The sequence below is a fragment of the Bos javanicus genome, chromosome 9 (genome assembly GCF_032452875.1).
Source record: "Bos javanicus breed banteng chromosome 9, ARS-OSU_banteng_1.0, whole genome shotgun sequence".
In the NCBI taxonomy this organism is placed as follows: domain Eukaryota; kingdom Metazoa; phylum Chordata; class Mammalia; order Artiodactyla; family Bovidae; genus Bos; species Bos javanicus.
The window spans coordinates 65,463,634-65,475,951 of NC_083876.1; the positions used below are offsets into that span (position 1 = coordinate 65,463,634).

Sequence of the window (12,318 nt, forward strand, 5' to 3'; positions counted from 1 at the left end):
AGCATTAATTTTTCACTGTACACTAATAACTGCTGCTCTATACCTGTGGCAATTTTGAGGGTTTTAGATTGAAAGTTTTTCCACCACTAAAAAGGTATCTACAAATCTGCGAAGCAGCCTGGGAAACCAATAATGGGAGACCATTTTACTTCCTGGTTTGAGGTTTCTAAGACTACATAGGTGGTATATATTTGAATGCCCAACTCATATATGGGTAAGACTGTGGCTACAAATTCTCAAAGGGAACTTCTCTTTCCTCTCCCCCATCACCTCATAAACAAGGTCAAGGCAGACTATCCTGACATCTCCCTTTGTTGTTGGACAGATTTTTCCGTTAAGCATTCACATTTCACTGATTATACAGACTTCAGGAGCCAAGCCACAGGCAGGGATCTCAGTTCTAATTCCTTCTCTTTACCGACCCAAGATCTGATTTTTCTTTTCCTATGTGACCATTAAAATTCCTGTGTGGCTCTAAGTTCAAGTATCTGATAAGTGTTTTCTGAAAGTGAAGGTATGAGAGCTAGCTTATCACTTTGAATTGTTCCACCTACTTTTTTCCCCTTAACCTGGCAACTTCCCTGTGGAATCTGCTCATTTTAAACAGCGTCTGCTGTATTTGGTGAATCATTTTGAAGGTTCTCTGTCTTTCATTTCCAGGCAGGCAGGAAGGAAATCCTGAGTCCTTTCATTTGTTTCATGCCTATGACACAGAAGCCTAAGGAGCTGGGACACTTTCTGACCATCCTGAATGGTAGTACAGAGAAGCATGTGACCTTTACTACCAGACGGTGTAAACAAGACATGTAATATTTAGGGTGAAGTAAAGTTAGCCATTTAGAAATTTTAGTTAAGAACGTGTTCCCTGATGGCAGTGATCTGGTGAGCTCTGGAGCAATTAAGAAAATAAAGGTATTTGTTTACAAAGGTAACCTGGTTTGGAAGAACTGTCGGACACTAAAGTTCAAACTAATTTGCTTTTGGTGTACTGGAAGACCTCGTCTATTGTGCATTGCTTTATCCACTTTGCAGATATAGCGTTCCTAAAAAATTGAAGGCTTGTGGCAACCCTGCATAGACCAGATCTACTGGGGCCATTTTTCCAACAGCATTTGCTCACTTCAGGTTTCTGGGTCACATTTTGGTAATTCTGGCAATATTTCAAAATTTTTTCATCATTATTATATTTGTTATGGTGATCTGTGATCAGTGATCTGATGTTACCACTGTAATTATCTGGGGGCACCATGAACTGCACACCCATGTAAGACTGCAAATTTAATCTATAAATGTGTATGATTTGACTGTTCCATGGACTGGCCATTTCCCTCTCTCTTCCTCTCCTTGGGTGTCTCTATTCCCTGAGACACAGCAATTTGATATTAGGCCCATGAACATAACCCTACAATGGCCTTGAAGTGTTCAAGTGAAAGGATGAGTTCCACGACTCTCACTTTAAATCAAAAGCTAGAAATGACTAGGCTTAGTGAGGAAGGCATGTCGAAAGACAAGACAGGCTGAAAGCTAAGTTTTCTATATCAAACAGTATGGAGATACACAAGATTCATGCTCTTTTCATGCCTGCTAACACAACATCTAGGCTTCTCTTGTGGCTCAGTGGTAAAGAAAGTGCCTGCCAAGCAAAAGACGCAGGTCTGATCCTTGGGACAGGAAGATCCTCTGAGGAAGGCAACTTCCTCCAGTATTCTTGCCTGGAGAATTCCATGGGCAGAGGAGTCTGGTGGGCTACAGTCCATGGTGTCACAAAAGAGTCAAGACACAAGTGAGTGACTAAACAACAATAACACAACATCGATTCTGTGGCCTGTGGATCAAAGAGTCATTTTGACTTTCAAGTCTTATTTAAGAAATATATTTTATAAGGCTATATAGCTGCCATAGATAGTGAGTCTTCTGATGGATCTTGGCAAAGTCAACTGAAAACCTTCTGGAAAAGAGTAACTTTCTAGATGCCACCAAAAACTTTCATGATTCATAGGAAGAGGCCAAAATACAAACTTTCAGAGGAGTTTGGAAGAAGTTGATTCTAACCCTCACAGATAACTCTGAGGGGTTCAAGACTATGGTGGAGTAAGTAACTGCAGATGTGGTAGACATAAGAAAAGAACTAGAATTAGAAGTGAAACCTGAAAATGTGACTGAGTTGCTATAATTTCATCATAAAACTTGATAGATGAGGAGTTGATTCTTTTTCTTTAAATATAAATTTATTTTAATTGGAGGCTAATTACTTTACAATATTGTATTGGTTCTGCCATACATCAACATGAATCCGCCACGGGTGTACATGTGTTCACCATCCTGAAACCTCCTCCCACCTCCCTCCCCATACCATCCCTCTGGGTCATCCCAGTGCATCAGCCCCAGGCACCCTGTCTAATGCATTGAACCTGGACTGGTGATTCATTTCAACATATGATATTATACATGTTTCAATGCCATTCTCAAAATTCATCCCACCCTCGCCCTCTCCCCCAGAGTCCAAAAGACTGTTATATACATCTGTGTCTCTTTTGCTGTCACGCATACAGGGTTATCGTTACCATCTTTCTAAATCCCATATATATATATTAGTACACTGTATTGGTGTTTTTCTTTCTGGCTTACTTCACTCTGTATAATAGGCTCCAGTTTCATCCACCTCATTAGAACTGATTCAAATGTATTCTTTTTAATGGCTGAGCAATACTACATTGTGTATATGTACCACAGCTTTCTTATCCATTTGTCTGCTGATGGACATCTAGGTTGCTTCCATGTTCTGGCTGTTATAAACAGTGCTGCGATGAACACTGGGGTACACGTGTCTCTTTCAATTCTGGTTTCCTCAGTGTGTATGCCCAGCAGTGGGATTGCTGGGTCATAAGGCAGTTCTATTTCCAGTTTTTTAAGGAATCTCCACACTGTTCTCCATAGTGGCTGTACTAGTTTGCATTCCCACCAACAGTGTAAGAGGGTTCCCTTTTCTCCATACCCTCTCCAGCATTTATTGCTTGTAGGCTTTTAGATAGCAGCCATTCTGACTGGCATGAAATGGTACCTCATTGAGGTTTGATTTGCATTTCTCTGCTAATGAGTGATGTTGAACATTTTTTCATGTGTTTGTTAGCCATCTGTATGTCTTCTTTGGAGAAATGTCTGTTTAGTTCTTTGGCCCGTTTTTTGATTGGGTTGTTTATTTTTCAGGAATTGAGCTGCAGGAGTTGCTTGTATATTTTTGAGATTAGTTCTTTGTCAGTTGCTTCATTTGCTATTATTTTCTCCCATTCTGAAGGCTGTCTTTTCACCTTGCTTATAGTTTCCTTTGCTGTGCAGAAGCTTTTAATTTTAATTAGGTCCCATTTGCTTATTTTTGCTTTTATTTCCAATATTCTTGGAGGTAGGTCATAGAGGATCCCGCTGTGATTTATGTCAGAGAGTGTTTTGTCTATGTTTTCTTCTAGGAGTTTCATAGTTTCTGGTCTTACCTTTAGATCTTTAATCCATTTTGAGTTTATTTTTGTGTATGGTGTTCAAAAGTGTTCTAGTTTCATTCTTTTACAAGTGGTTGACCAGTTTTCCCAGCACCACTTGTTAAAGAGATTGTCTTTTCTCTGTTGTATATGCTTGCCTCCTTTGTCAAAGATAAGGTGTCCATAGGTGCGTGGATTTATCTCTGGGCTTTCTATTTTGTTCCATTGATCTATATTTCTGTCTTTGTGCCAGTACCATACTGTCTTGATGACTGTGGCTTTGCAGTAGAGCCTGAAGTCAGGCAGGTTGATTCCTCCAGTTCCATTCTTCTTTCTCAAGATTGCTTTGGCTATTCAAGGTTTTTTGTATTTCCATACAAATTGTGAAATTATTTGTTCTAGCTCTGTGAAAAATACCGTTGGTAGCTTGATAGGGATTGCATTGAATCTATAGATTGCTTTGGGTAGTATACTCTTTTTCACTATATTGATTCTTCTGATCCATGAACATGGTATATTTCTCCATCTATTTGTGTCCTCTTTGATTTCTTTCACCAGTGTTTTATAGTTTTCTATATATAGGTCTTTTGTTTCTTTAGGTAGATATATTCCTAAGTATTTCATTCTTCTCGTTGCAATGGTGACTGGAATTGTTTCCTTAATTTCTCTATTTTCTCATTATTACTGTATAGGAATGCAAAGGATTTCTGTGTGTTGATTTTATATCCTGCAACTTTACTATATTCATTGATTAGCTCTAGTAATTTTCTGGTGGAGTCTTTAGGGTTTTCTATGTAGAGGATCATGTCTTCTGCAAACAGTGAGCGTTTTACTTCTGCTTTTCCAACTTAGATTCCTTTTATTTCTTTTTCTGCTCTGATTGCTATGGCCAAAACTTCCAAAACTATGTTGAATAGTAGTGGTGAGAGTGGGCACCCTTGTCTTGTTCCTGACTTTAGGGGAAATGCTTTCAATTTTTCACCATGGAGGATCATGTTTGCTGAGGATAATGTTTATCATATATAGCTTTTATTATTTTGAGGTATGTTCCTTCTATTCCTGCTTTCTGGAGGGGTTTTTTTTTTTATCATAAATGGATTTTGAATTTTGTCAAAGGCTTTCTCTGCATCTATTGAGACAATCATATGGCTTTTATTTTTCAATTTGTTAATGTGGTGTATTACATTGACTGATTTGTGGATATTGAAGAATCCTTTCATCGCTGGGATAAAGCCCACTTGGTCATGGTGTATGATCTTTTTAATGTGTTGCTGGATTCTGATTGCTAGAATTTTGTTAAGGAGTTTTGCATCTATGTTCATCAGTGATATTGGCCTGTAGTTTTCTTTTTTTGTGTGGCATCTTTGTCAGGATTTGGTATTAGGGTGATGGTGGCCTCATAGAATGAGTTTGGAAGTTTACCTTCCTCTGCAATTTTCTGGAAGAGTTTGAGTAGGATAGGTGTTATCTCTTCTCTAAATTTTTGGTAGAATTCAGCTGTGAAGCCATCTGGACCTGGGCTTTTGTTTGCTGGAAGATTTCTGATTACAGTTTCAATTTCCGTGCTTGTGATGGGTCTGTTAAGATTTTCTATTTCTTCCTGGTCCAGTTTTGGGAAGTTGTACTTTTCTAAGAATTTGTCCATTTCTTCCACGTTGTCCATTTTATTGGCATATAATTGCTGATAGTAGTCTCTTATGATCCTTTGTATTTCTGTGTTGTCTGTTGTGATCTCTCCATTTTCATTCCTAATTTTATTGATTTGATTTTTCTCCCTTTGTTTCTTGATGAGTCTGGCTAATGGTTTGTCAATTTTATTTATCCTCTCAAAGAACCAGCTTTGGCTTTGTTAATTTTTGTTATGGTCTCTTTTGTTTCTTTTGCATTTATTTCTGCCCTAATTTTTAAGATTTCTTTCCTTCTACTAACCCTGGGGTTCTTCATTTCTTCCTTTTCTAGTTGCTTTAGGTGTAGAGTTAGGTTATTTATTTGACTTTTTTCTTGTTTCTTGAGGTATGCTTGTATTCCTGTGAACCTTCCCCTTAGCACTGCTTTTACAGTGTCCCACAGGTTTTGGGTTGTTGTGTTTTCATTCTCATTCATTTCTATGCATATTTTGACTTCTTTTTTGATTTCTTCTGTGATTTGTTGGTTATTCAGCAGCGTGTTGTTCAGCCTCCATATGTTGGAATTTTTAATAGTTTTTCTCCTATAATTGAGATCTAATCTTACTGCATTGTGGTCAGAAAAGATGCTTGGAATGATTTTAATTTTTTTGAATTTACCAAGGCTAGATTTATGGCCCAGGATGTGTTCTATCCTGGAGAAGGTTCTGTGTGAACTTGAGAAAAAGGTGAAATTCATTGTTTTGGGGTGAAATGTCCTATAGATATCAATAGGTCTAACTGGTGTATTGTATCATTTAAAGTTTGTGTTTCCTTGTTAATTTTCTATTTAGTTAACCTATCCATAGGTGTGAGTGGGGTATTAAAGTCTCCCACTATTATTGTGCTATTGTTAATTTCCCCTTTCATACTTGTTAGCATTTGTCTTACATATTGTGGTGCTCCTATGTTGGGTCCATATATATTTATAATTGTTATATCTTCTTCTTGGATTGATCCTTTGATCATTATGTAGTGTCCATCTTTGTTTCTTTTCACAGCCTTTGTTTTAAAGTCTATTTTATCTGATATGAGTATTGCTCCTCCTGCTTTCTTTTGGTCTCTATTTGTGTGGAATATCTTTTTCCGGTCCTTCACTTTCAGTCTGTATGTGTCCCTTGTTTTGAGGTGGGTCTCTTGTAGACAACATATATAGGGGTCTTGTTTTTGTATCCATTCAGCCAGTCTTTGTCTTTTGTTTGGGGCATTCAACCCATTTACGTTTAAGGTAATTATTGATAAGTATCATCCTGTTGCCATTTACTTTATTGTTTTAGGTTTGAGTTTATACTCCCCTTTTGTGTTTCCTGTCTAGAGAAGATCCTTTAGCATTTGTTGGAGAGCTGGTTTGGTGGTGCTGAATTCTCTCAGCTTTTGCTTGTCTGTAAAGATTTTGATTTCTCCTTCATATTTGAATGAGATCCTTGCTGGGTACAGTAATCTGAGCTGTAGGTATTTTCTTTCATCACTTTAAGTATGTTCTGCCATTTCCTCCTGGCCTGAAGAGTTTCTACTGAAAGATCAGCTGTTATCCTTATGGGAATCCCCTTGTGTGTTATTTGTTGTTTTTCCTTTGTTGCTTTTAATATTTGTTCTTTGTGTTTGATCTTTGTTAATTTGATTAATATGTGTCTTGGGGTGTTTTCACCTTGGGTTTGTCCTGTTTGGGACTCTCTGGGTTTCTTGGACTTGGGTGATTATTTCCTTCCCCATTTTACGGAAGTTTTCAACTATTATCTCCTCAAGTATTTTCTCATGGTCTTTGTTTTTGTCTTTTTCTTCTGGGACTCCTATGATTCGGATGTTGGGGCATTTAACATTGTCCCAGAGGTCACTGAGATTGTCCTCATTTCTTTTAATTCATTTTTCTTTTTTCCTCTGATTCATTTATTTCTACCATTCTATCTTCTACTTCACTAATCCTATCTTCTGCCTCTGTTATTCTACTATTTGTTCCCTCCAGAGTGTTTTTGATTTCATTTATTGCATTATTCAGGAGAAGGCAATGGCACCCCACTCCAGTACTCTTGCCTGGAGAATCCCGTGGATGGAGGAGCCTGGTGGGCTGCAGTCCATGGGGTCGCTAAGAGTCGGACATGACTGAGCGACTTCACTTTCACTTTTCACTTTCATGCATTGGAGAAGGAAATGGCAACCCACTCCAGTGTTCTTGCCTGGAGAATCCCAGGGACGGGGGAGCGATTTAGCAGCAGCAGCATTGCATTATTCATTATGTATTGACTCTTTTTTATTTCTTCTAGGTCTTTGTTAAACCCTTCTTGCATCTTCTCAATCCTTGTCTCCAGGCTATTTACCTGTGATTCCATTTTGTTTTCAAGATTTTGGATCATTTTCGCTATTATTATTCGGAATTCTTTATCAGGTAGATTCACTATCTCTTCCTCTTTTGTTTGGTTTGGTGGGCATTTATACTGTTCCTTTACCTGCTGGGTATTCCTCTGTCTCTTCATCTTGTTTATATTGCTGTTTGGGGTGGCCTCTGTATTCTGGCAGTTTGTGGAGTTCTCTTTATTGTGGAGTTTCCTAGGTGTGGGTGGGGTTGTACAGGTGGCTTGTCAAGTTTTCCTGGTTAGGGAAGCTTGTGTCGGTGTTCTGGTGGGTGGAGCTGGATTTCTTCTCTCTGGAGTGCAATGAAGCGTCCAGTAATGAGTTATGAGATGTAAATGCGTTTGGAGTGACTTTGGGCAGCCTGTATATTGAAGCTCAGGGCTATGTTCCTGTGTTGCTGGAGAATTTGCATGGTATGTCTTGCTCTGGAACTTGTTGGCCCTTGGGTGGTGCTTGGTTTCAGTGTAGGTATGGAAGCATTTGATGAGCTCCTGTCAATTAATGTTCCCTGGAGTCAGGAGTTCTCTGGTGTTCTCAGGATTTGGACTTAAGCCTCCTGCTTCTGGTTTTCAGTCTTATTTTTACAGTAGCCTCAAGACATCTCCATCTTCTTTCAAAGACAATGGGCTGCTTTTCTGAGTGCCTGCTGTCTTCTGCTGGCATTCCAAAGTTGTTCTGTGGAATTTACTCAGCGTTCAAATGTTCTTTTGAAGAATTTGTAGGGGAGAAAGTGCTCTCCCTGTCCTATTCCTCCACCATCTTAGGACTGCCTCCTTGTAATGAGGAGTTGATTCTTATGGATAAGCTCAAAAGTGGTTTCCTGAGATGGAACCTACTCCCAGTGCAGATGCCTTGAACGTTGTTGAAATGACAACAAAGGATTTAGAACATTACATAAACTCAGTTGATAAAGTAGCAGCATCAGCATTTGAGAGGACTGACTTCCCTGGTGGCTCAGACGGTAAAGCGTTTGTCTACAATGTGGGAGACCCAGGTTCAATCCCTGGGTCAGGAAGATCCCCTGGAGAAGGAAATCAATCCACTCCAGTACTATTGCCTGGAAAATCCCATGGACAGAGGAGCTTGGTAGGCTACATACAGTCCATGGGGTCGCAAAGAGTTGGACACGACTGAGCAACTTCACTAGTGACTTCACTAGTGACTGATTTTGAAAGATGTTCTACTGTGGGTAAAATGCTATCAAATAGGTCTATATAATACAGAAAAATCATTCATGAAAGGAAGAATCAATCAATGTGGCAAATTCCTTTGTGGTCTTATCTTAAGAAACTCCACAGCTGACCCTAACTCTAGGAACCAACCACCACCCTGATAAGTCAGCAGTCATCAATATCAAGGCCAGACACTCCACCAGCAAAAAGATTAGAACTTGCTGAGGGTTCAGATGATGGTTGCTTTTTTTTTAGTAATAAAGTTGAAGGGAAAGAGCAAATTAGCCAAGATGGCATGGTCAGGCTCTCTCATCCCATGGCCTCTCACTCTTGCCCTACGATTTGTAAATGATTATGTAATAGCTGAGATCACTTTTAGCACTGCCCATGAGGTACTCCCTTGGTCACGGGCTACCTTGTGTGGTACGCCTGTATGAGTTTCACCATGAAAGCCCTGGCTGATGCAGCACTGAGGCTACACTGGAATGACATCATGATTATGTTATTCAAGGTTATGTTATGGTTTTGTTATGGGTACGTTATGGTTATGTTGTGGCTGCTGCTATGGCTGCTGCATCAGCCAGGAGAGAGGTTGTGTTATGGCTGCTGTTCTAGCCAGGAGAGAATAAATGTGTCTGTACTTCTTTTTTTTTTTTTTCCGGCACCCTTGTCTTGTTCCTGACTTTAGAGGAAATGCTTTCAATTTTTCACCATTGAGGATAATGTTTGCTGTGGGTTTGTCATATATAGCTTTTATTATGTTGAGGTATGTTCCTTCTATTCCTGCTTTCTGGAGAGTTTTTATCATAAATGGATGTTGAATTTTGTCAAAGGCTTTCTCTGCATCTATTGAGATAATCATATGGTTTTTATTTTTCATTTTGTTAATGTGGTGTATTACATTGATTCATTTGCGGATATTGAAGAATCCTTGCATCCTTGGGATAAAGCCCACTTGGTCATGGTGTATGATCTTTTTAATGTGTTGCTGGATTCTGATTGCTAGAATTTTGTTAAGGATTTTTGCATCTATGTTCATCAGTGATATTGGCCTGTAGTTTTCTTTTTTTGTGGCATCTTTGTCAGGTTTTGGTATTAGGGTGATGGTGGCCTCATAGAATGAGTTTGGAAGTTTATCTTCCTCTGCAATTTTTTGGAAGAGTTTGAGCAGGATAGGTGTTATCTCTTCTCTAAATTTTTGGTAGAATTCAGCTGTGAAGCCATCTGGACCTGGGCTTTTGTTTGCTGGAAGATTCTTGATTACAGTTTCAATTTCCGTGCTTGTGATGGGTCTGTTAAGATTTTCTATTTCTTCCTGGTCCAGTTTTGGGAAGTTGTACTTTTCGAAGAATTTGTCCATTTCTTCCAAGTTGTCCATTTTATTGGCATATAATTGTTGATAGTAGTCTCTTATGATCCTTTGTATTTCTGTGTTGTCTGTTGTGATCTCTCCACTTTCGTTTCTAATTTTATTGATTTGATTTTTCTCCCTTTGTTTCTTGATGAGTCTGGCTAATGATTTGTCAATTTTATTTATCCTTTCAAAGAACCAGCTTTTGGTTTTGTTGATTTTTGCTATGGTCTCTTTTGTTTCTTTTGCATTTATTTCTGCTCTAATTTTTAAGATTTCTTTCCTTCTACTAACCCTGGGGTTCTTCATTTCTTCCTTTTCTAGTTGCTTTAGGTGTAGAGTTAGGTTATTTATTTGACTTTTTTCTTGTTTCTTGAGGTGTGCCTGTATAGCTATGAACTTTCCCCTTAGGACTGCTTTTACCGTGTCCCACAGGTTTTGGGTTGTTGTATTTTCATTTTCATTCGTTTCTATGCAAATTTTGATTTCTTTTTTTGATTTCTTCTGTGATTTGTTGGTTATTCAGCAGCGTGTTGTTCAGCCTCCATATGCTGGAATTTTTAATAGTTTTTCTCCTATAATTGAGATCTAATCTTACTGCATTGTGGTCAGAAAAGATGCTTGGAATGATTTCTATTTTTTTGAATTTACCAAGGCTAGCTTTATGGCCCAGCTTTATGTACTTCTTATAGCTCCTCGAATCTCCTTCCAGCCTCGTAGCTTCTGCCTTGCCTACCCTGGGTTCAGCAAACAGTCAAACAGTATGAACAGAAGACAACTGGCATCACGAACAGGATGAGCAATACAAAAGTGTTTTTCAATTAAGGTATGCACATTGTTTTTGCAGACATACTGCTATTGCACACTTAATAGACTATAGTAGAGGGCAAATATAACTTTTATATGCACTGGGAAACCAAAAAATTCATGTGACCTTCTTTACTGTGGTATCTGCTTTATTGTGGAGGTCGGAAACTGAACTTGCAATACTTCTCAAGTCTGCCTATGTACGTATAATGCTTATTTGTTTTGTAGTAGTATTAGTAGAAAGAAAAAAGCCTTTTTGAGTATCTGTTACAATGCTATCATGCTGATTTACTCATATGAATTATTAGCCCTATCAATCTTTGCATAGATTAAAAAAAAACTCGAGGCTCAGTGATAAAAAGAGCCATCTTTATGGCACCATTAACAGGCCATGGAACAAGGGTTCAAATCTAGGTAGGTTGACACAGCCAATGGAGGCCTCCATCAATAAAGCCTGGAAATACAAAACTCACTTAACTACATAAATAGTAGCAGAGTCAGGTCAAACAAGCCAATTTACTCCTACTTTGGATGTCAAAATCAAGAGTTGTTCAAAATAAATGACTCCATTCCATCTACAGTAAAGGACTTACACAAAGCGCTTCTGCTACTCTTACTGCATGTTGAAACCTTTGCAAAGGCACTTCTTTGCAAAAGAAGCTTAGGAGTAAAGAGATGCTTTCCAACACTGTGCTGATTGCAGAGTGGCAGTTGTCAAGGTAAAGGCAAGAAATGGTTTTTTTTTAAAAAGTACTTTAAAATCAGAATATAGGTTGTCTATGATAAATAGTCAAGGAATGGGAGATAAAGATGGGAAGGAAAATTTCACTGTATAACTTTTTATATTTTCTGATTTTTGAGTCACGGGAATATAGTTACATATTCAAACAATTACACTCTAGGAAACTAGTCTAAAAGTCAACTCTAATCAAGTGTTCAAGCTACTGTATGTAACGAGACTGGTTACATAGTCTTGTAACAAAAGACTAACAAAACCCGAGTAAACAAAGTCCTTTCACTTCAATTATGTTTATTCCCCACACTATGAAAGTTCTCTCAAAACAGTCAAATTTTTCAGGTAAAGTCACTGTTTCATTCTAAATAACTTAAGAAAAACCTTTATAGTGGCTGGACTAGGAGGCCAGTGAAATGAGAATGATTTAGTCATTTATTTAAATCTATTGGCTGAAATCCCTCTAAAAGATAGTCCACCTGTGTCGAACACCAATGCCAGTTTATCCCTGGATCCACGTACCTTTAGGAAAAGCAGGTTTCATGGCCATCCTGCCCACCAGGCATTCTTTTAGCATGGATTCATAGTTGACCCAACGATGAACCTGGCGTGGGAGAAAAGTAATATAAAAGCAACATGACTCCAACTCCATGAGATGCTACCATTTTTTTTCTGATCAAAACTAGACATTCTTACACTGCTCTGAAAAACTAAAAAGCAGATTCAATTAGCCAACAAGGGAGGGACAGAATGAGAGCATATGCAGGGA

At 38.4% G+C, this 12,318-nt stretch overlaps 1 protein-coding gene across 2 annotated transcripts in view; it reads right to left on the reverse strand.

The window, feature by feature from the left end:
- LOC133254002 (cytochrome b5 reductase 4) overlaps nucleotides 1-12,318 on the reverse strand; it is a 114,758-nt gene that overhangs the window by 61,197 nt on the left and 41,243 nt on the right. For both annotated transcript variants that reach the window (XM_061427925.1, XM_061427924.1), the window contains exon 4: nucleotides 12,072-12,153. In XM_061427925.1, the coding sequence (XP_061283909.1) occupies nucleotides 12,072-12,153 (82 nt within the window). The remainder of the gene's footprint in view (nucleotides 1-12,071; nucleotides 12,154-12,318) is intronic.